Source organism: Alosa alosa, chromosome 10, assembly GCF_017589495.1.
Source record: "Alosa alosa isolate M-15738 ecotype Scorff River chromosome 10, AALO_Geno_1.1, whole genome shotgun sequence".
In the NCBI taxonomy this organism is placed as follows: Eukaryota; Metazoa; Chordata; class Actinopteri; order Clupeiformes; family Clupeidae; genus Alosa; species Alosa alosa.
The window spans coordinates 27,416,489-27,438,984 of NC_063198.1; the positions used below are offsets into that span (position 1 = coordinate 27,416,489).

Sequence of the window (22,496 nt, forward strand, 5' to 3'; positions counted from 1 at the left end):
CACAGGTGTTTAAAATCAAGCAGATTATGAATGCAGACTGCATGGTGCTTGATTAATACACCTGTGGAAAGGGACGTGATGAAGCCCATGGATAGCCTACATAAAAAGAACCACACAGCACCAGTGTATGCAAGTCACACATCTGATTTTACAATATCCATTTATTTTTAAAAAATAATAAGATCATAAATAAAAAAAAAAAAATTATATAGTCAGAGCTCTGTGACAATGCACAGTAACAGGTATCTCCATTTCCACATTAAAATGTGTTTCAAAACACGCACACACACATTTTTTTTTTGTTTCAGGACAGTTCCAGTCCAAACTCTATCAGGCAAACTGTTGCGTGTCCATATCACATCACGCACACAATGACAATAATAACATTTAACCACAGAACTATTTCCATGTTTGGAATTGATACACTGTAGTCCGAGAAATGTTAGCTACTGTATTAAAGCACATCAACAAGCTGTTTCAAGTGCCATCACCAAACAACAGCGCTTCCTATGATAGATTAAAAGTGGGGGGGAAATGGTCATTTACTGATCAAGCTTGTTATTGAAAGCTGAACATTTTTTTTAGATAACCCTCTTTCAGCATTTCAGTGGCAAATTCACAGAGAGAGAGAGAGAGAGAGATATAATACCACCATATTGAAGTGGTATTGTAAGCTATGATATAAGCTATGTTCTGCCATCTCCTAAAATAATTTAGTCACAATTTAATGTTGTTTCGAAAGTCCTTTTGGTCCAAGTGTTCAGTTCAAGACAGCAACCATTTACAGTTAAAAATAAATGATCACCTTTCTTCAGTTAAAAGAAACCACAGAAAACATAAATAAATGGGAATACATTTTTGCTTGTACACCACAGCATATCAGACACAGACAATATGATTTTAGTATTACATTCACAAGGCCTGGTCCTGAAGCCCTTGACTAACTTATGCTTAGGTTTTTCAAGCAGGTGCCATCACATATTACAGTCATTTGTTAATATCAAAAGCAAAGGTAAAGCTGAATCAAAGGCATTAGGATTGCCTGGAATGTGCAAAAGAGAGCAACCCTGTTGAGATGTCTAAGGCATGTGGGGATGTGTTTGTCCCTACGAAAGTCAGAAACTCAGCATTTCAACTTCCTGTTAGAGCACATTCTCAAGTATGTGTCTGCGTTCCCTCGGGAGGACTGACAAAGACATTTTAAAAGTAAAGCAATTAGATATACAACTGTGAAGCCTTCTTATAATCTGATTACAAATAAACCCACAGTAAGGCAGTCACAGGAACACATCGGTTTGTTTTGAAAAGACAGGAGTGTGTAGATGAAGGCAGCTGTCCCGAAGGAGAGAGTGGACAGCACTGGGCATGGTGAGGGTGTGTAGTGGGTCTAAATGGATTCCAGGTCCAAGGCCGGTAGGGGCTCCCTCCAGAAAGTGAACTGGCTGTAGTCTGGACAGTCGAAACTGGAGGACGTCTGGCCACCACAGATGACCGGGAAGACGTGCTCCACCAGCTCACTCAGGTGCAAATATCTGAGGAAAACCAAACGTAGGAGCAGGCACACGCACGCACACACACACACACACACACACACACACACACACACACACACACACACACACACACACACACACACACACACACACACACACACACACACACACACACACACACCACACAGATGAAGATGGAGGGTACACCAGATGTAAGGAAATAACCAAATGTCTGAGGATGCCTGAGGTTGTTGTTGAGGCTTTTTGACTCTAGAAGTCACTTACGAGGAAATGTTGCTTTTGCTCTTCTCCCGAATGAGCTCTCCCTTAGGATTTACAGTGAAGATACGAGTCTCTGGAACTCCTACTTGCTTGTATGCATATGCATCCTGCACAAAATCACACACACACACAATTAGATACACATCAACAAATACAAACAAATGTTTGCTAGAAAGAGGTGATGCGTGAGTTCTGGCTAAGCGTGTCTATTCATAAAAGCAGATGAGCCCTCACATTGGTCCTGTTGCCAAAGGCTGCATAGAAAGGCTGTCGGCGTGGGTTGAACAGTTCCCTGATGTCATTGAGACAGGCGATTTTAAACACCTCAGGCTTCTTCTCAATCACTTCTCTAGAAAGGGAACAAACACACATTACAAATTATGATTTAAAGATTCCTTTATTGATGCATCACATTGGGGTTTGCATCTTTATGTATTTCAGTTTCTCTACATTGCAGCAATAAATACTAACAATATTATGAAGGGTGCAGTGTGTTCATCCCTTTCATACTGAACTAAGGAGAATCACTTTTCATTACGTTTAATATCTACAGTGTTTCCCATACATTGACTTATTTGTGGCGACCCACCACAATATCAACATTGACCACCACACAATGATTTTCCAGGTTGTACTAAATTGTGCTTAAATCTGGTTAGCATCATAACCACACTGCGCTAATTTGTTAAAAACTGTTGCATTCAAGTTAATTCTGCAAACCTACCACCACAAATAGAATTCAATTCTGTGGGAAACACTGATCTATTCATCATATCTTACGAATGAGGTCATTGTATATTAGCCTAGAAATCGAGACGCACCCTAGCAGCAGCAAATGTATTTTGCTGTCCGGGCTAGTCTAGCAACTCTCCGTTGGTTTGCGAGCTGGAAAAATGTAACTTTGATAGGGTCAATCACATCGAGACGTTAGGTGGGCTTAAGATAATGATTGATGGCAGAGTTACAACGGTTTGGCTTGAATTCCCTGCTACTTGAAAACAAAGAAGATGGATGTTGCTGTTGGCCAACAGTGTGACACAGGGCTGCCAACTTTTCAAAAAACCTTGGAGTGAGATTTGGTGGGGCCAACCAAAATTTTGCTGCAGAAATTTTTGTTTGGCTCGTTCAGCATTATACCGTACAGTAAAAAAAAGTACATTGGTTCTTCAGGTGTAGGGACCAGGGTCCCAGAGTTAAATTAACATTGGTATCAAAGGGATCTAGCCTAATGCTAGGACCATGGGCGATGGAGGCATTCTGAAAGTGGGTGGGACATTTCAGTGGGGGGTATGGGGGTCCTCCCCCAGAAATTTTTTTTTGGACTAGATGCAATTTCCTGAATTCTGGTACATTTTACCAGATTATTTAGATACTTCTATATAACAAAATAAAGCCAGCCTACGAAATTAATAAAAGTAAATCATGCATAATTTAAAAATAACTCAATATATAGGCTACTTGGCTACTTAATAAGGTTTCCATTACAGCACTCATGGATCGCTCAATGAACGCATGAAAGCCGGATAAAGTAAATTAAATATCAAACTAAAGTTTAAAATGTCATGCTTTTGAAGGCCTACCATTGTGCAGTCTAGCTGTGGTTAGTGACGTGATGTTGTTAATGGGGAGTTTTACATAAACCTATAGGTTATTATTTATTTTATGCACAAACAGCACTAGTATTTTCGCGACGGCAATAGTGGGGGGTCCAAACTAACAATTTTAAAAAAAAAGTGGGTGGGTGTTTTGTAAGAATTTAAGAAATGTTTGTATATTTTAACTTTTAAATGCATCAATCTGGTGCACTTTTAAAAATAAATTCAGAGGTCAGACTTGCTTATTTTTATGGAAATATTTGTGCTGTAGCCTAAGCTATTTTGCACTTCAGAATTATAACCATGCATACACAGGTGGAATAGTTATGGTGATATTGCAGTAAGTTCACAACCACAAAACATATGGTCCATTTCACAGTTCAGAAATGATCAGCACTCCATGAAATTATGCAGAAGTGGTCACCTGTGTTTTTCAGCTAGTTCATTTAAGATAATATATTGGTCATTGTAATGGCCATAGCCTACAGGCTATTCCTTTTTCAGGATGTACCCATATCTGCATGATGTGAATGTTTGCATATGGCTTATGTCAGGCTTTATATCAATATTTGTGTCTCCTTATTTGATTTTCTTTATATTTTGCATTAATGTCACTAGAAAGCATGGCAATATAAATATATTCATGTATCTGTGTAAGTGGGATTGGCTGGAACCTGACAATATAAGAACCATGATAGTGGGATAATCTACTGAGCAATTTACAAAAATTTATGTAGGCCTACTGACAAATAGTTTACATTAGAATACATTATAATTTCGCCCCAATGAGGCTATGTAGAAATGTGTTGCAATTTCAAAAACAGAGGCATGCTTTATATCCCTCGTATTCGGCACGGTTTGCTGTTTATTGTGATATTAGGTTTGCCACATGTTGTGTGAAGGGTTAGTGAGATATTACAACCGAGAGTAATGGGTGTGCACTGTGTGCAAAATGCAAATATGATTAGCCTAAATTGCACGCCGGTTCAATGATAATTTTCTCATGAACCATTTATCACAGCAACTTGGCGCTAATATCATTGGAAAGCTTAGATTCGCTCGCTCACATGATGTGTGATATCATGTATAGGTTTAGTTTAGTTGAACCTCATCTGCCAGGTATTTGACCTACCACGCTGACACTTCAGCTGAAAAATACTCAAAGCATAGGCCTACCTGAAGCCGGGAATGCGCCTGGGATGGCTTTTTTGAAGTAGCATCGCAAATGAGAGAAATTTTTGAAAATTCCACAGACAGGGGGGTGCTCTTGAACCCTCTCACCGCCTCTGAAAGCATAACCGTGGCTCAACAGGTAGATCTATAGGCTAAACTCATTTTTCAGGCATCTGACCGACCGGGTTGACACTTCAGCGTGAGAAATCGTGGGTGTGGCGTGTGAGTGTGTGAAACTAATCAAATGCGTGTGTCTCACGGCCAATGCGTGAGAGTTGGCAGCTATGGTGACACGAGTTAAGCTTTTGTTAAGTTGGCAAAAGTTTGAACTAGCCAACTAGCTCCGCTGGTGGGAAAACGCATGGGACTCATGAGTTGGAGTGCTGTCCTATTGTGTGCAGAGGGAATTTGAAAGACTGTATCATTCTTTTGAGAACAACTTATATTGTATATCTATTTGTGTCTATCTGTGTGTGTGTGTGTGTGTGTGTGTGTGTGTGTGTTTGTGTTTGTGTTGAGAGAAAGTGGAATAGAATATTATGTCCAATATTCCAATATGTGGTTTAATGTTCAGCATTTCTCACTAGTGGGTCACTTCGACACTAAAAGTATGATTCTATGTAATGACTGTATGATATCTGTACTGTCCCTGTGCAGTGGTGGAATGTAACGAAGTACAAATACTTCGTTACTGTACTTAAGTAAATTTTCCACGTATTTGTACTTTACTTAAGTAAAATTTATAGTGCATACTTTTGACTTTTACTCGCTACATTTTACAGCAATTATCTGTACTTTTACTCCGCCTACATTTCTACAACACCATCGCTCCTTTTTACGATACCTTTATGATCAGTTTTTTTTTTCTCTGACAAACACGTTTGTTTTACCGGGGCGGGTTGCTACCAAAGATTCTGAGCGCCACTGCATTCTTAGAAACATAAGCTTCTAGTCTAGACCAGGCAAAGCGTGAGCTTGTAGCCATCTGCATTCGGTAGGCTATATTCACCAGACCCATGGCTACACTGTACATGCAACTGTGTTCTGTGCCTTTCTCTGTCTGTTATCTGCAGCGCTAGGGCCTCCTCTCCGATGAGATTGCTATCCGCTGATCAGCGGTTACAGGCTATGCCCATGCTTCTGTCACACGCCTGATCATTTTATGCACAAATGAATGGTAGACTATTAATGAACCGTGGTCGAAAAAACGTAACATTTTCCAGATTAGGAAATATTCCTTAATTGTGTGTGATTAAATAAAGATGCATAGCCTACAATTGGGGGTAGTAACGCGAGAGCCATTCAATGTCTATGCGCCTGCGCAAGTGAAACTGAACTTAATCATAAAGACACCTTTTCAGCAACTTTTCTGTTCAATCAGCATAATTGGCATTACGCATCCACCCGACGTTTCCCTTGTCTACCCGTTAAACTTCAGGCTCGTGTTTTGCTGAATGATATTACTCAGCAGATCACCCTAGTAGATAACCAGAATTACAGTCTCTAGAATTGTAGGTCAGAATGTAAACTGGGCCACAGATGGTAAGCACAATTGCATTAACTTAAAACTATCTAGTCGAGTATAACCTAAAACTAGCTTAATTAAAATGCCACAGCCCATACTGATTTTTCCTTTTAGAATATATATATTAAGAGAATAAATCATTATGCAAATACTTTTACTTTTAATACTTAAAGTACATTTAAAAGCAGGTACTTTTTACTTTTACTTAAGTAGGGTTGTCATTGTGGTACTTTTACTTTTACTAAAGTAAATATTTCTCTGTGTATTTGTACTTTTACTTAAGTACTGAGTTTCAGTACTTCCTCCACCACTGTCCCTGTGTATATCTGTGTGTGACTGTATTTAGAGATAAGCGAGAATATTATGACTTTGCAGTGTTTCACTGTTCTGCATGGCTGCATCAGTAGCTATCTGCTCCAGATTGCCAGGTTGCCACTAATCAGAGTCTGATTCAGTGTAGTCCACGTGAGATGGGATGACCAATGGCATCTTCCGTTAGCCTGGAAGGACACTTAAACCCTAACTATTTCTGTGTCTAGTTGTAGAGCAGCTGATGGGTCTTTAGGTGAAGTCATGCTGTCTCTCCCTTGATGCGCATCATTGTAAATAAACTCTGTTCCTGATTTTTCATACTATTGGTCTGACTGGGTCTCTATTTCATCTGTGGTATCAAAATTACCATCAGTGTGTGTGTGTGTGTGTGTGCGCGCTCACGCACATGTACCTGTGAAGAGCAGAAAAGAGGCTGCTGGGAGCCAATAGGACCGGCCCCTTGGGAAGGACCACCCCTCCATCGTTTACCCACTGCAGGTAGCCTTTAGTGATGGCTGCCATGCCGATGGCCCGTGCAGAGCAGTACAGGAACTTATAGCCGTTCCTATGAGAGTAGACCACACACGTGACTATTGCATACAGTGTTGACATTCACCTAGTCTATGTGTATGTGAACTGGCTTCCAGTAGCATACTGCACAGGGATGGACATTAGCAACAGCCACCAGCTGGTTAAAATGTAGTGGCTGATTGATGCTTCCAACCCTGCTAATTAGGGCTGGGCAAAACATTTACATTCCATCACTGAACTTTATGCAGCTGCTGATAGACAGCAAACATACGCAGGATCTGACGTCAAAAGTAATGGCGCTCATTAGTGAGATCATCCATAAATATAGAGGCTTAGGCCTACTGCACAATGTATAAACTACTGTAATGATGCTGGTAATGCCAGAGTAGGCCTGAGATCTGCACTATACCACCCCCATCCGACTAAAACAAAACAAAGTCATAACTAGTTTGTAGGGGGGGGTCGATTAAAATCGTAAATCGGTTTTATGTGAAAAAAATCTGAGATTTAGGCCATATCGCCCAGCCCTAGTGCTAATATATAAGCATGGCTCTTACTTGTGAATTTTGTGGTAGAGCTTAGCAATTCCACGATGAGTCCAGTCTTTGCCCAGCTGAGGTAAAATATGCCCAAGGGCATCAGACCTTAAAGAAGAGCAGGTACCACAAATGGTAGAAAAAACAAACAAACATTTTTTTTTTTTTGCTCAAACTCCTTAGACTGTGATAAAACAGGTCATGCATCACATGTCCACCCACTTCCAAACATGTGCTTGAGTAGTTAAAACAAAGTTACACTTAATACACGTATAATAATAAAATCATGCAAATGTGCTATAGACAGACAGGCAGACACTTTAACTCACTTTGTAATGGTTCCATCAATGTCGGAGATGATGACCCTGTCGTCCCAGTTCCACAGGTAGATGGCAGCCTCGCAGCGGCAAGTGCCCTGATACTGAGTGGTGACACTGAACACCACCGTATTGGCCCCCTCCCTCAGGTTCAGACGCTCCTGAACACACCAACGCTTAGGAACTCTCTCAATAGCACATTCACATCCAGACAACTGCATCTCCAGCTCATAATAATCCCCTCAAGGCCAGTAGAAACAGGAAAAGATCAATCACATGGGTTATCATGGTTACGTGTTACCATGGTGTACTCACTATCTGCTGGGAGGTGAGGCGGAGGGACTTGCGGTACATCTGGCTGATGCACTGCTCCGTGCTCAGGGTGTCGGAGCACGTGAGCGTCTCTGGGTTCTCAGGGGTCTCAGAGCCAGGCCTCCCGTCAGCGTAGGTCTCCAGAGAGTGCTGCCTAGACAACAGCAGGAGCACGCAAGGAGTTAGAGCACGCTCTGCTGCCAATGTGCTCATGAGGGCTCTCAGAAGATTCAGCCTTGTTTAAACCAGTCACTTTACACTATGGGCTGCTTTCCCAAACATAGATTAAGACTTGTACATATAATATACTTTATATCAGATACGGCTCTGCTTTAAATATTGCTGCTGTCGGGTGGAAACATCGTATCTCCAAATCCATTAGTCTTTAGGAAATTGAAAAAAAACTTGTATTGTGAAAATATTTCAACATTTTGTTGTCAAAAAACCCCAACAAATATATGGAGTGACGAGGTTTCCACCGGACAAGAGCGATATTCTTTTGACTCCTGCAAACCTATAGCAGCCTACTCCCTAGAATGTGTGTATGCATGCATAACTGTGACGTGTCTGCATGTAGTGTGTACATCCACACCAGGGTTGCCAACTTTGGGCGTTTGGCTGGAGTGAGATTTTGTGAAGTCAGTGCGTGTGCGTTACATTTTTCCCTAAACCTAATTTTAAAAATGTCTGTCACCTGACTTTTTTGCTATGTACAGTATAATCCCTGATTTTATTTTTTTTAAAAAAAAAAAAAAAAACTAATAGAATGGAAAAGTTTCTTCAAAATGTACAATTAAATTATTGATTGCACTTGAAAACAAGACCAGTGTTGTAACCCCGTGGCATGGAAGGATTATGAGCCACTGGGCCCCTGGGCACAGACATGAAAAGGGCCCCCCTGCCCACCTGAAAAAGGTAGTAGCTCAGTAGAAAAAAAAATGAAAAATAACCCCTTAAATGATGACTTCTGGCTAGTTTTGTGTAAAGAAATGGACAGATTGAGACGTATGAATGTGTGCATGAGTGTACATATGTATCAGGGATGGAAATAGCCTAAAATATTTTTTCCACCTACCATTGTGGCTGGTGGATTCCAAAGTCTACCAGCCACTAGAGATACAGTATGAACATTTGATGAAAAATCATGACCAAAAAGATCACGGTTATTGGTATTATTGCAATATGATTAAAATGTGCTGACTTTTTTTCTAAACCTACCATCAATGTTGGACAGAACTCATAATTGGCCTGCCCTTCATGCCCAGTAGCAACAAATCTAAAGGTCAACAGAACAGCTATAGTGTCATAAAAATGGTGTGGCTCCTTTAATATTATGTCTAGGCTATATTTAACATTTATTTTCTATTTGGCCTGTTATGAAATTATGCATTGACCAATATAAGCACACTTTTTTAAGACATACATGCTTAGCATTTTGTGAAAACAAATCATTATGGCTACATCGACAAACTCTTAGCCATGAGCTGTATATCCTCTGATTTTAATATTTAGGCCTACACATATGTAGGTATTTAAGCACAGCTCAGTTTTAAGACACTTAAAGCCCAAAATTGGAGACCATATAGAAATTTGCTACCATTTCAAAACCGGATTACTCTGGAACGGCTTATTGTACAGGGGATTGCATTACACCTTTGTGTTTGGTAAGGTCTGCTGTTTATTCTGGTTTACGGTTTGTCATGTGTGGAACGAAAAGTTTGTGAAATATTCCTCCTATATGAATTGAAATGAGCGCAGAGCTATGGTAGCCTAATATGATTATTTCTTGAAAGTTAATTTTTTCGCGAACCGTTTATCGCAGCATAACAGTCAGCGAATCAACAATCAGAGAAAACTGCGCTGAGAACGTTGTAGGCGGATATTAGACCTACCTGCTGTTGGTCTAGACATATGTATGCCTTAAACTCGTATCCTGTCATTTAGAAACAAGGCTGTGGTCTAGTCTAGTCATCAACAAAAAATGAACGGATTGCAAAAAAAAAAGAATGGATTTGGCGTGACATTTCTTGAGTGTGCGTGAGAGTGAAAGCGTGAGTGTCACGCCAGATGCGTGAGAGTTGGCAACCCTGTCCACACTCACTTTGAGGTTGAGGGACCAGACAAAGGGTCTGATGATTCAGTCTGTGTGTGTTCTTCTGCCTTAGGATTGGCCTGCCAGAGAAAATGAGAGGGAAAGGAGGGAGAGAGAGAGAGAGAGAGATGGAGAAAGAGAAAGAGAGAGAGAAATGTCATCTCAAATGTCAATTTTGCATAATCAAAACAACACGGGAGAGAGGACAGTGGACTACACAACAACATCCCACACACGCCCCCACACACATACCCCCCCACACACACACCACTGTGCCTAATGCAGAATCATTGCGAGTGCCTCTGCCCTGTCTGTGTACCTGGCTGGTGTCCATGTCCTTCCTCCTCCAGGAGAACCACCACAGGCCAGACTTCTTTGGCATCTTATCCTTCACCAGCTGCTCGATGGTGCTCTGCAAAGGCCCACAGACAGGAGGGAGGAAGGTCACCACACCAACAGAGACCGGACACTGAGAGCACTGATGACGGATGGGAGTGACGTATACAAACTGCGGCTCTTATGCCTCTCTGGACCTCTTTATTAGCTTTGTGTCATCATGAGAACCATGGGCAAAATGCACAAGGGCAAGTCACTCAATAAGCAACGTGTCTAGTAGTGCATGAACTGAAGCTATTGTGTTGTGTGTGTAGAAGCAATCAGCTGACCCACCCATGTTTGAGCTTAGGATCTTGTACAGCTAAGATGACAATAAAGTTTACTTGACTTGACCGTGGGGATTGTTAAAAGTGTGAAATAATGTGAGCGATGACAATGTTTGTAGATAGCAATGATTAAACAAATACGAGAAGAGGGAGTTTATGATCCATATTGTTGCTTTTCTGAATACCCATAAAAGGCCCACCTTTGGAAGATTCCTCTGGAAGGCTTGCATGGACAAGATCATAGGGGCAGCTACTGCCCAGTTATAGTACCTGCAGAATGACAACACATTGATCATAATGATGATTTATTTCAGACTCCATTTTGGATTTCTTATTGCTCTCATTGTGCGTCATTACAGTGGTCTAACAATCTGCAGTCAGAGTCAGAGATGAGTTTTGATTGCGTGCTCACTTATTGTTGATGCAGATGACAAGATTTGGATCATCTATGATTCCTGGGTTGCTCACAAAATGCTGAAAAGTGACGATGTGCTCCATAAACTTCTCTACAGAGAAAATAAATGAATCCCACTTTATTATAGTCAGTCATACACAGTATGCATACTTCAGCCAAAACAAAAAAAGTTTTCGAAAAAAACTTTATGCACACTATTCAAAATATTTTTACATCTGATTTACTCAGCAAATACTTCCGACGTCACAGGCCCAACAGCTTTTTCATCCAAATACATTGACTAGCACAGCCAGCCGGTTTTCACAACCTGTAAATCTTGTCACCATCAGCTCTGTTTTAGTGAGGGTAAAAACAAAACGCTAACTCTACAGAGTAATTAGTGTAGCTGTGCAGCAAGATGATATAATCAAGGGTAATGATGTCCAGGCCTCCGCCAAAAATAGGATTTTGTTAGGATGAGGGAGCAAGTGTAGCCTAGAAATCTAGACGCACCCTAGCGGCAGCAAATGTAATTTGCAGCCAGGGTAGTCAAGCAACTCTCCGTTGGCTTACGAGCTGGAAAAATTAAACTTTTATCAGGCCAATCACATCGTGTACAGCGGTCTTTGAATCGTGACTCGAGTTAAGCTTTTTTTAAATTGGCAAAAGTTTGATCAACTAGCCAACTAGCTCTGCTGGTGGAAAACGCATGGGACTCATGAGTTGTAGCTATCCTATTGTGTGCAGAGGAAATTTGAAAGACCGGATCGGATTGAGCACTGCCAATGCCAAAGTTCCCAGACCCTCATCTTGATGTGGGTCTGGCTCGTCAGGCTGGAGCAAGTGAGTAGTAGAATGACTACTTATCGGCTACCGGTACTCTACCTGTAGCGGGGAAAAAATATAGGGGAATAGGGGAAAACGAGTGGCTGTGGGAGCAGTTGGACACGGAAGAACGATTATTGGCCTATTATTGCATCATGACTTAATAAGCGGATTTGTCTCCTCCCCCCTCTCTGCCGTTACCTTTGTTGATCTGGGTGGTGCCTCCGTCTCTCCCACACAGAGACATGGTGACGTCCAAGGTGTCAGCGGGAGCGTCCGACAGGTATTCTGTGCCACTGTCCATGTTGGCGCTGCCAACCGACTGGGGGGACTGGTTGCCTGACTGGTCAGCACCTGGCCTGGAGGCCGACTCGGTCTCACTGCAAAGAGGTGAACAAAGGAGAGGAGATGAGGGGTCAGCACGGCTGACCACAGTAGCAAGACTCATTCCATGCACTTAGTTTAGTTCAGTCTCCTTTTGACTACTTTCTGAATCCTGTATTTATAATACTATGCAATACTATACTACAATACCACCCTCTCTCATTACTCTTCTGAGCAGGGTAAAAAGTGCTTCTAATCTAATCTTATCTTTTGAAAAAAACTCACTGCAGAGGGTCTGGTAGAGAACCACACACAAAAATAAAAAAATACTCCACTGAATATCAATCATTCGACAGCCCACAAAAGAGCAGCAGCTATCTTTAGAGGATACATCTTAGGGGAGTGCAATGTCAAAATATTGTATCAACACTTGTCAATATATATTCCATTCAGGGCAGGACCCACTTGGGAATGGTGCTTGACCTCTCACCTTTTGGGGAAGTAGAGAGCCACCACCTCAGGGTCCAGCTTGGTGAGGTCATCTAGGTAGATATCAGACGGTCCTAGGTGCTGACTGCGCTTACCTATGCCAAGGCAGGAGGAGATCTCTCAATTTTTTTATTTGTGATCTGAGCCTGTTTCTGCTTAGGATCTTGCTCAAACATTAGTGGCTCCTAACATCTGTAAACAACTGTAGCTCTGGTTGCAGCCAAGGTTTGGTTTGGTTGTGTCTCATAAATTGTTTTAGATTAAACTGCTTCCCAAAGAATTTATGAATGTAAACAGCTCAGGGATGGTTTTCTGGTCACGGACAAAGATAAACCTGGTTTGATTTCACCTCAAAGAATAAATTAATCTCCAATAAATCCGAGACTAACATCAGCTAAGAAAACCAACCTGACACAACTAACTCCTAAAACACAGTGCTTCTGAGACACGATTGAGTTCAACAAACCTTTCCTCTTGTCCTGACCATCCGCTGACTTGGAGGCAGGCTCTGCAGAGCCAGGACGCTCCTCTGGTTGGCCGATCTCTTCACTATTCTCTGTCCTTCCTGCACACTCTGCTTCTTGATAGGTCTGCGAGCTCACACCCTCCTCCCTCTGTTCATGGTCATCCTCCAGTACCTCAGGGCTTGTGCAGGGCTCAATCCCGCTGTCTCCCTCTCGGGAGCTGGTTCCTTCTGGACTTTCTGAGTCCACAGGCTCCAGCGTGGGGTCAGTTACGACATCTGTGCTCGACGTGAGGTCTGCATTGCCTAAGCTGGAACAGCTGGAGCTGCTTAATGTCGCAGAGGAATGTCCAGTGTTTGCTGTAGAGAACACCACACTGCCGTTGGCATCAGTATGCCTGAAGCTCTCCAAGATGACCTGGGCCTCCAGGGACTCCGAGCGCGGCGTCTCGCCAGGCCCGAGAGTCTCCACGGGGGATGGCGGAGGCAGGAGGCACTGGGCGGGGTCCGGAGCGTGGCTGGGGTTGGAGCGTGTTGCGAAAGAGGAGGAGTTAGAGTCCGTCACGGGCGTCCGAGGCTCTGGCCTCACCACGGTAACGAGAAGCGCCGAGGAGAACGAGACGTTTGCAGGGTCCGAGGACTCCAGGTCAAAAGAGTCCTGCCGGTGGATGGTGCGGAAGTGGGAGTTTTCGGAGGGAGTGTGTGGGGAGGTCGGGGTGCGCTGTGGGTCTGCTGACGACCTTTCAGACTGGAATACCTGAGAGAGGAGAGGTCACAAAAGAAGATTTAATCCATACATAATATTTAACAGCATTTTTATATTCAATTTATATATAGCTGTGTACAATATATTTGTACAGTTTCATTTCTGGCTTTAGCAGTCAGATGTGGACAACTGAAACTAGTCAAACAGAGGGTGACTAGGACTGACAGTAGAGCAGAGTGAATACTCCCACCTATAAAAATATTACACCTTGTATCCACATACTCCCAGACTATCCCAATATGTTTATACTGCTGGATAAAGCGCAGGATCACACAGGAGGAGAGGACCGAAGGAGGACGAGATAGAATAGTGGCGAAAGGGATATGAGGAATAATGCTAGGAGAGGAAATGTGAGGGCGCAGGGTTTACCAAGATCTGATACTGACTCCAAAAGGCAACCTGGTTCTTCACACTCTACTGTTAAGGGTCATGTCTGTGTGAGTGTGTGTGTGTGTGTGTGTGTGTGTGTGTGTGTGTGTGTGTGTGTGTGTGTGTGTGTGTGTGTGTGTGGTTTGGGGGGTGTTACCTCTGGGAAGCCACCCCAGGACCACTGAATGTGTGGTCCAACAGACTCCTGGGGCTTGACCAGCAGTTCTGAGTCACTCTTAGGGGAGGAGGCTCGACTGTGGAACACAGCGCTGCAGAGAGCAGAGGGGAACATGAAGACATTAGACCATCACTTCTGCTCATGATAAGGAAGACCTTAGTTATCCACAGTTAGTCATCTACAGTCAGCTTCTTGCTTTTTGAGGATGGAGAAAAAAATGCCATCACCATGCAACAGTTAAATTATGAAACAATTTTAGAATAAGATGTAGGTCTAGATCAAGAATCATGAATCTAGACTAGTTTAGAACTAGATGTAGGTCTAGATCAAGAGTCATGAATCTAGACTAGTTTAGAACTAGATGTAGGTCTAGATCAAGAGTCATGAATCTAGTCTAGTTTAGAACTAGATGTATGTCTAGATCTAGAATCTTGAATCTATTTTCTCTATTGCCATTTCAGCTTCCTTACCTCTCGTTTGGGGAAAGCTCCCCATCTGAATGAGAGTGGACGTCCCATGACTGAGGTGGACAAGTGGTCAGATCCTCAAAAGTGTCTTCAGAGACGGAGAAGTACACCGACCTACTGCTCAGGTACAGAACAAAACAGTCAAATGAACCACTGGGCAAAAACAGTCCATATGGCAAACATCACACTGATCATGTTTGTGTTGTACACTACTGTATAATCAGAATGATCTCTGACCTCGCAGCGAAGACCGCCTCCTCCTCCTCTTGCTCAGGGAGGTCAGAAGAGGAGCTGCCATCGTCGTCTCTGCGGAACGAGTCAGAGCGAGCACGTTTCCGTCTGCGCTTCTTTCGGCGGGAACCGGGCGGCCCCGAGGGTTCTGTAGAATCGGCTGAGCCCTCCCCGGGCTTCATGTGGATAGGAGAGGTACAGAGGTGGGCAGGTACCCGGGCCTGGAGGAGGATGACAACCAAGGAAGAGAACACTTGTTAAGGAGGTGCCTGGCAGAGGAAAGACCACAATAGGGGTGGCAATGGGACAACATCTCCTGAGTGGTTAGGCTTCAGATCACTGTGTCCTAACAGCAAGCGACCATTTAGCGCGGCACATCGCAATGTACTATTGCCCTGCAACCAGTTGACCTACGTTCCAATGGAATGACTTGAAACTTTTGACAATTAATCTACAAAACAGACAAGGTCTCAAGTCAAAAATAGGGACGGTGGTATCCATTAGCCCTGGGGTCAAAAAGGTGATGTCACGTGTATCACTAATAGACAGGAGTGATTTACTCTTGCTGCTCTAGCTTGATGTTAAGACACAGAGCTCTGTCTGCTCCCAGCAGAGTGCATCCGTACCTCCAGGTCCTCGTTCTCCTCAACAAAGAAGGCTTCGCCATTGTCCCCCAACTTCATGTGCAGGTCCACCGGCTCACCATTGATCTCAATGTCCACCTATATGGCCACAAGACACGTAAATAATGGTTACAGGCGAGAAAACAACTGCTTAAAAACGTCCTCTGGACTATTCTTCATACAGACATGAGAATGAGATGTTTGAGTCCATTAAACATGTTAATTATGTATCATATATTCATTGTACCAATTAATTTTAATTTCAATTTATTGTGCTTATATAGCACCAAAACATTACACATTACAGAATGTGGGCAATTATTATTAGTCATTTAATATACCAATTTATTTATTATACCAATTATTACTAGCTATTTAATACAACACTTATAAGTTATTTTACACACAAATCAACACATCAAAGTGAGACTTCCTTGTATTAGGAGACACATACCACTTTCTCCTTGGAGCGTAGCACCCCGAGCTTGCCAAAGCGCACGTGGAAGGGGGAACACTGGAAGCTGCCATCGGGCTGCTGCACCACGATCACGTCGATTCCGCCTGTGAGTGTAGCCGGGTTGAGGCCGCGGTACAGCTCCTTCACCGTCACAAACACCGTCTCTGCCAGGTGGCCCACGTAGTTCATGGTCTGGGACTGGGCAGGGGGAGCAGACGTTAGTGAGAGACAGCAAGCAACATAGAGGGATGGAGGACAGAATACAGCACTGTTCACATCTTACTCATTTCCACATACAAGCTGAGACAAATAGTGACAGTGTGTCCAAGAGTGGCCACAAGAGACCTTGAGCAACACAAAGCTATGCACAATATCCAAAGAAGCACTAAACCACACTTTATCCAACTAATACCGACCTAGAAGTTTAGTGTAGACCAAGACTACCAGAAGGGATGAAATAACATCATAACAAACCTACAACACAGTCTTTCTGTAATCAAAGTCAACAGGGATCTAAGTATTGACCCAAGAGGCTGTACGGTTAACGACACATAGCTTACATTCGACCTCCTGGCTCTAGTGAAGCAGTGGTTCAGTGTTCACCTGTGTGTTATATCAACCTTTGAAATCAATGCCATTAATAGTGGCTTACGGTCGTCCGGCTACATTGTCCAATCACTGGTCAAAGTCTACCTGCCATCTGAGGTAACCTTTTTTTAACCCTGTGACATCACAATGTTATTATACAAACAACGCTAAATCTCTAAGGCTTCCTGCCACTGGCAGGTGGGTTAACCCATTACCTGGTTACACTCATACACTCAGCACAAGCACACACACTTTTCTCTGTATTCTCCTTTTTTGTTGTTGTTGTCTGTGTCTGAATTTCTGTTTTTGTTTGTGGTTCTTTTCTTTGAGCTTCGGCTTGTATGTATACCCTCTGGGTGATAAATGTTGGAAAAAAAAAAAAAAACTATTACCTGGTTATCACATTTCAGCTGTTAACACCAATAAGAGAACCTTCTCCAATTGTAAATATCTGTTTCAGGCTCTATTGGTTCCAGCAGTGCCACATTGTGTAATGTTTTGGCCTTAGGCCTGAAGTCTTTTTAAGCGCTAATATTTCACCCACATGAGCAATAACACAATGTGGATGAAAGTTCAGTCACAGTTTGACTTGGGTTTAAAATGCATTTTGGCCAGGCGGCTCTCCTAAGAAATCTGGAATTGACTGCGATAGAAACCATTGCCTATGGCATGTCTGAACAGACAGTGGGGGCTGAGTAATATCCATGTAAAAACATTAACAAGCCCAAGCAGGCTGTTGCTGTTCTCCCAGTCACATGGTGGCCCGACTCTTTGTAGCAGTTAGTGTTACATGTGAAGCACTGCCTTTTAAATCACTCTCCTCAGCAGGAAGAAGGGAGGGACTGAAAGATAACGATTTCAGACCACAAGCCTTAACAGGGATGACCTGACATCATATGTTAGACCGTTGTTAAAGGGAAAGTGTGTACTTCAGTACAAAGTACTTGCACATCAATGAGGCACATCAATCATTGTTTGGATATACTGTAGGCCTGGGACTTAGCAAGTTGTTGCAATGCTAAAATTTGTATAAAGAAACTTTGTAAGGTTAGGTCACTTTTTAAGGTAAAAATAAGACATCATAAATCATCTCATAGACCAAAATAACATAACACTGACATGTTTTTGTATAACTTTGACCTCACAAACATAAATCCTTAGTTCATGGAGCAAAAATAAATTTTACCTCACAGACAAATCAATCAGTAGGCTACATGTTCGGACAATCACTTCAAAAATGTGCTATTTATAACCTGTGAAACCTCCACAGGCTCCGAGTGGTGAATGTTATCTCCTGCTTATCCTTTGAAACAGCATGTGGGCCAGCTGTGCTACTGATTCCGGCTTTGGCTAGCAGCCTAGATGCTAACCCTGTGGAGCGTCAGTGCCTGATGTGAGCCTGCGATTCTCTTACCCATAGAGAGGGCTGGAAGTAGCCCTTCCCTGTGTAGCCTGGTCCCCTCGACCCTCCAGCTGCCATCGAAGCCCAGGCCCTCCTTCATCCCCTGCCCCCCACCCACCCAAAATCTCCCTCCTCTTTCTTTCGGGCGTTACTCCAGTGACCAACAGGTTGATCTCTTCAGAGGCAGCTTCCAGAGGTGGTCCACATAGTCTAGGTCTAGGCTATGAGGTTCAGGACCCGCCTGAGGGCACGAACTCCTGGGAAACACAGATGGCTCACTCTGACGGAGCTCTGGGACATGTAGCCTAATCAACCACTGACTGTACAGCAATGAGATGGACACTGAATGAGAGAGAGTCCCAGCACATTCAACGCTGATTATCCCAGGCCAGCATGAGAGACCCTTTCATTCAAACACACACACACACACACACCCATTCAATAAAATACACAGTCCAGATTTCTCTCTCTCTCTCTGCCTGTCTATCTCTGTCTCTCTCTCTCTCTCTCACACACACACACACGCACGCACAAACAGACAGATACAAAATGCACCACATGATCCACTAACAATTCCTCTCAATCCAACACAAAAAATCCTCTCTCTCACTCTCTCTTTTGTATGTTGTAAAGAGAAGCAGCCAAGATAACAATTTGCAATGTTTTTACTATTCTTCTGACCCACATTCACCGGTCACACTCCATGACCCTCATATAACCACCCTCAGCCACTACAGCCACCACTACATACGTGGGCCAGTAGGCTCATCTGGACTCTCTGATATAGGCCAGGATACTATCCTACTTGACCGAACTGGCTATATGATAGAAGGAGTGTGTGTGTGTGTGTGTGTGAGGGAGTCAAGAGCTGGGCCTGAGACCTCTCCAAATACTGATTTCATTACTTCTAAACACTAGTTGATTCTGGTAGGCAGAGGGACATTAAATTACATTTTTTTAAAGTCCCTAAAACAGTAGTGATTGTTCTGTTCTTTGTGCTCAGTCAGTCCCTTTTTCAGTAGGGTGGGTTGATCTTTTTTTTGGTACTGATACATTATTTGCTGTAGAATCTGCAGTGGACAGCAGTTTTCGAGTCACAAAGCCCTGAAATGCACAATGTCAGCTCATGTACGGAGGCAGGGAGTACAGGCAGGGTGACACTGTCAGAGAAAAGAGGACCAAGGGGAGTGGACATGTCATGCTGTGAAAAGTAGAACCAAAAATAACTCAAATGAATATTGCTTCAACTTGCAATACAAAGACGGTAGGCTATGTTCTATACATAGAGGATGTTTTAGTCCTGTGTTTCTCAAACTTTTTCAGACCAAGGACTACTTAACCAATAAAGAAAATCACGGACCATCTAGCTAAAAAAAGGAAACCGTAGACCTATATAGTATATTACACAATAGGCCTACTCATTGAACCACCTTGGTATTGTGTCAGAGGATTCATATTTAAATTCATGTAGCTTAGCTACATAGGCAGTGTTGCAGAACTGTTTGGATTTACATACAAGTTTGTTCAATATTGCAAACAACTCATCTATATTATATTTTACCACATCTGCTTGCAAACCACTTGGGATAGCTTGTGGACCATACTTTGGGAAACACTGTTTTAGTCAGAAGTAATGCCACCATTAGCCTGATCCCACGTCATCTTACCAGGGGATCATGTTTGATCATGTTTGGATGACGGTTGGATGAATGCAGTTAATTCTAGCTTCAGTGAGATTCATGGCTTTAAAGGTAGGGTTTACAATGCTGAATGATGTCATGATTGTTTTTCATTCTTAAGTTTCTAAGCAAACACAATTAACAATGTTAACAGAAACTGGAGAGCTAGCGGATAGTAAGGAGATATTTGCTAGATGTTACAAAAAAAAAAAGTCACTTTTTAAATTAGCACTGAAATAATTTAGCCTTTCCCATCAAGTACATAAACGTTTAAGGCAGATCCATGCTTTTAATAAAGAAAGCTATTTGAGACATATTTCTCCCTCGTTAGACATTGTTACAATGTATTCCTCACCAAAACCCCTGGGCAGAAAGTGACAAGCACACACCACAGAACTGTGTCATAGGAAATGTATCTTCACTATAGTACAGACGAAAAGTGGTTACCTTTTACAGTTCAGCCAGCAAGTGTGGTGCCCACAAGACAAAAAAAGTGTGGAAGTCTATGAAGAGGCTATGTGGTTGTGACCATGTTATCTGAGATAAATAAAATAACTAAAGTAAGTAATAAAAAAAAGTGGATGGGTGGGGAAAACACACAACATGGTACAATACCACATTGTTGAAGTAAACACAGAACTGAGAGCAAGCATGGATAGCCCAGAGCAAAACAAAACAAAAATAATCAGTGAATTGGAAAAAATAGGTCAGGATATAGCCTAGACTACTGTAGGCTACCGTAGGCTAGTAAGCAAAGTTATTAAGTTTCCAGGGAAACTGCCTCCATAGTACCTGAGAATTGGTTTCAAGCTTTTTAGCCAAGCAATTTACATAATGATAGACATTTTGATAACAAAAGCGGAACTATTGACATTACACAACATCTTAGCCTAGGCTAAGGGTACTCATCAAGGATGTCGACATTTTAAAATGAAGGATGCCTGCGGTGTTTACAATTGTATATCTCAGGGCAATCAAGACATCTCTATGCCCATTTGAATACAGAGGCATCCAGCATACAATAGGTCTACAATCAACGTAAGCTAATAGGCTACTAATCATAGAGCATCATTTGGACCCTTCGAGTTTCCTTGTTACACACTGGTTGGTTACACATTTGCTAAATCCAACGCATGTTAACAGTGTAACATTTGCTTTCTTGGGGTTTGGAGTTCAACATGGGGTGAAATGTCGTTTAAGTCAGACAGTTTTAACAGTTCAAAGAATGCCGTTTTTCGTGTTTCGGCGAATCGTCTTAAATTCTTGGGCAACTTTCAGACATGAAAGACGTTTATCAAGATACAATACCCGTATGATTTATTAACAGGCATTGCTTTGTTAGCCCACGTTAGTTAGCATCCAACAATGTCCAAACAACCTGGCAACAATGATAACCAAATAGCCACTAATGAAGTTCAGTGGTAGCCTACTAGTTGTTGATAAATGTAAAAGCACAACTTGTTCTGTTTGTTATGTTAAAACAGCTAGATGGCTGTTTTTCAAAATGTACAAACTAGAGTTTAAGGTCACAAAGTAGCCTAACTTACCTCAAGCGAAGGAGATTCGCGCTGTACAGAACCTTTCCTAAACTTCCGATGTCTCGATGCCTGAGCAAATTGGCCCTCTGTTTGGAACGATGCAGCAGTCAATCAAAGTAGGCCACCAATCAGAAGCGTATGAATACGTTAGTTTACGCCTTGTCCGCGCTGTTTTGTTTACATAATGCCAGCTATCCATAAGGATAAGGGAAAAGTCATTAAATTGACTTTGCTGACTCTTTTCTTTCTCGAAACCACGTGGACAGGCAATAGCCTATACTTATTTTTGTCAAGACAGTTCTGACATATCACCCTAGCCTACGTTTTCTGCACTCCAATGTAGCATGGCAAATCATTTCCTCAAAGCCAGGCAAGTCAACCAACCCAGTTGACAGAAGTAGGCGTAATCATTCAGATCATTCAGAATCTGTCAGATGCATTGATCATCACCTACTAGATAGATCGTATAGATCGATGATCATTGATTTCTTGATCACTTTCAGACTAAAACCGTTCGTATAGGGTGAAGAGTAGGCTATGCCTAAAATGATTGCAGACTAGTAGGCCTAATTGCTTTAGCTACCCGACTTTATTATAATAGAGCACGGAGATGTGTTCTTTGGGAATTAAGAGACCTACGCAGATAAAAGAGGAATGGCGACTATTTTTTTCTGAAAACTCGCCACAAGGTGGTAGTCTTCTCCACAATCAGATAACCTCGCCTCTTCTGACTGATGTCTATCAATTATGTATCATATGAAAGGACTGGATCTGCATGCATGGGCAATATTAGTTTAATTTAATGTCCTGAACATATAATTGAGGACTAATTTATTGAAATTATTGAAAATAATTTCAACACACACACACACA

At 42.3% G+C, this 22,496-nt stretch overlaps 1 protein-coding gene across 1 annotated transcript; it reads right to left on the bottom strand.

Annotated features, from left to right (window-relative positions):
- Window positions 1-147: 147 nt before the first annotated feature.
- Window positions 148-21,863, bottom strand: zgc:123305. The gene is made up of 20 exons (XM_048255827.1): window positions 21,633-21,863; window positions 16,414-16,614; window positions 15,963-16,058; window positions 15,343-15,557; window positions 15,109-15,222; window positions 14,618-14,729; window positions 13,329-14,082; window positions 12,864-12,957; window positions 12,251-12,429; window positions 11,243-11,336; window positions 11,031-11,100; window positions 10,488-10,580; window positions 10,178-10,248; window positions 8,080-8,230; window positions 7,777-7,925; window positions 7,469-7,555; window positions 6,793-6,945; window positions 2,010-2,124; window positions 1,779-1,882; window positions 148-1,532 (listed from the first exon to the last, which is right to left on the bottom strand). Exons 2-20 carry the CDS (start codon window positions 16,603-16,605, stop codon window positions 1,388-1,390), a joined length of 2,988 nt encoding a protein of 995 aa, XP_048111784.1. The 5' UTR covers window positions 16,606-16,614; window positions 21,633-21,863; the 3' UTR covers window positions 148-1,387.
- Window positions 21,864-22,496: the final 633 nt, after the last annotated feature.

Coding starts and splice junctions, on each gene's coding strand:
- zgc:123305 (XM_048255827.1), bottom strand. CDS start 16,605: ATGAACTACGTGGGCCACCTGGCAGAGACGGTGTTTGTGACGGTGAAG. Junction 7,926..8,079: donor GCCTCACCTCCCAGCAGATA/GTGAGTACACCA, acceptor TGGTGTGTTCAG/GAGCGTCTGAACCTGAGGGA. Junction 1,883..2,009: donor CCTTTGGCAACAGGACCAAT/GTGAGGGCTCAT, acceptor GATTTTGTGCAG/GATGCATATGCATACAAGCA.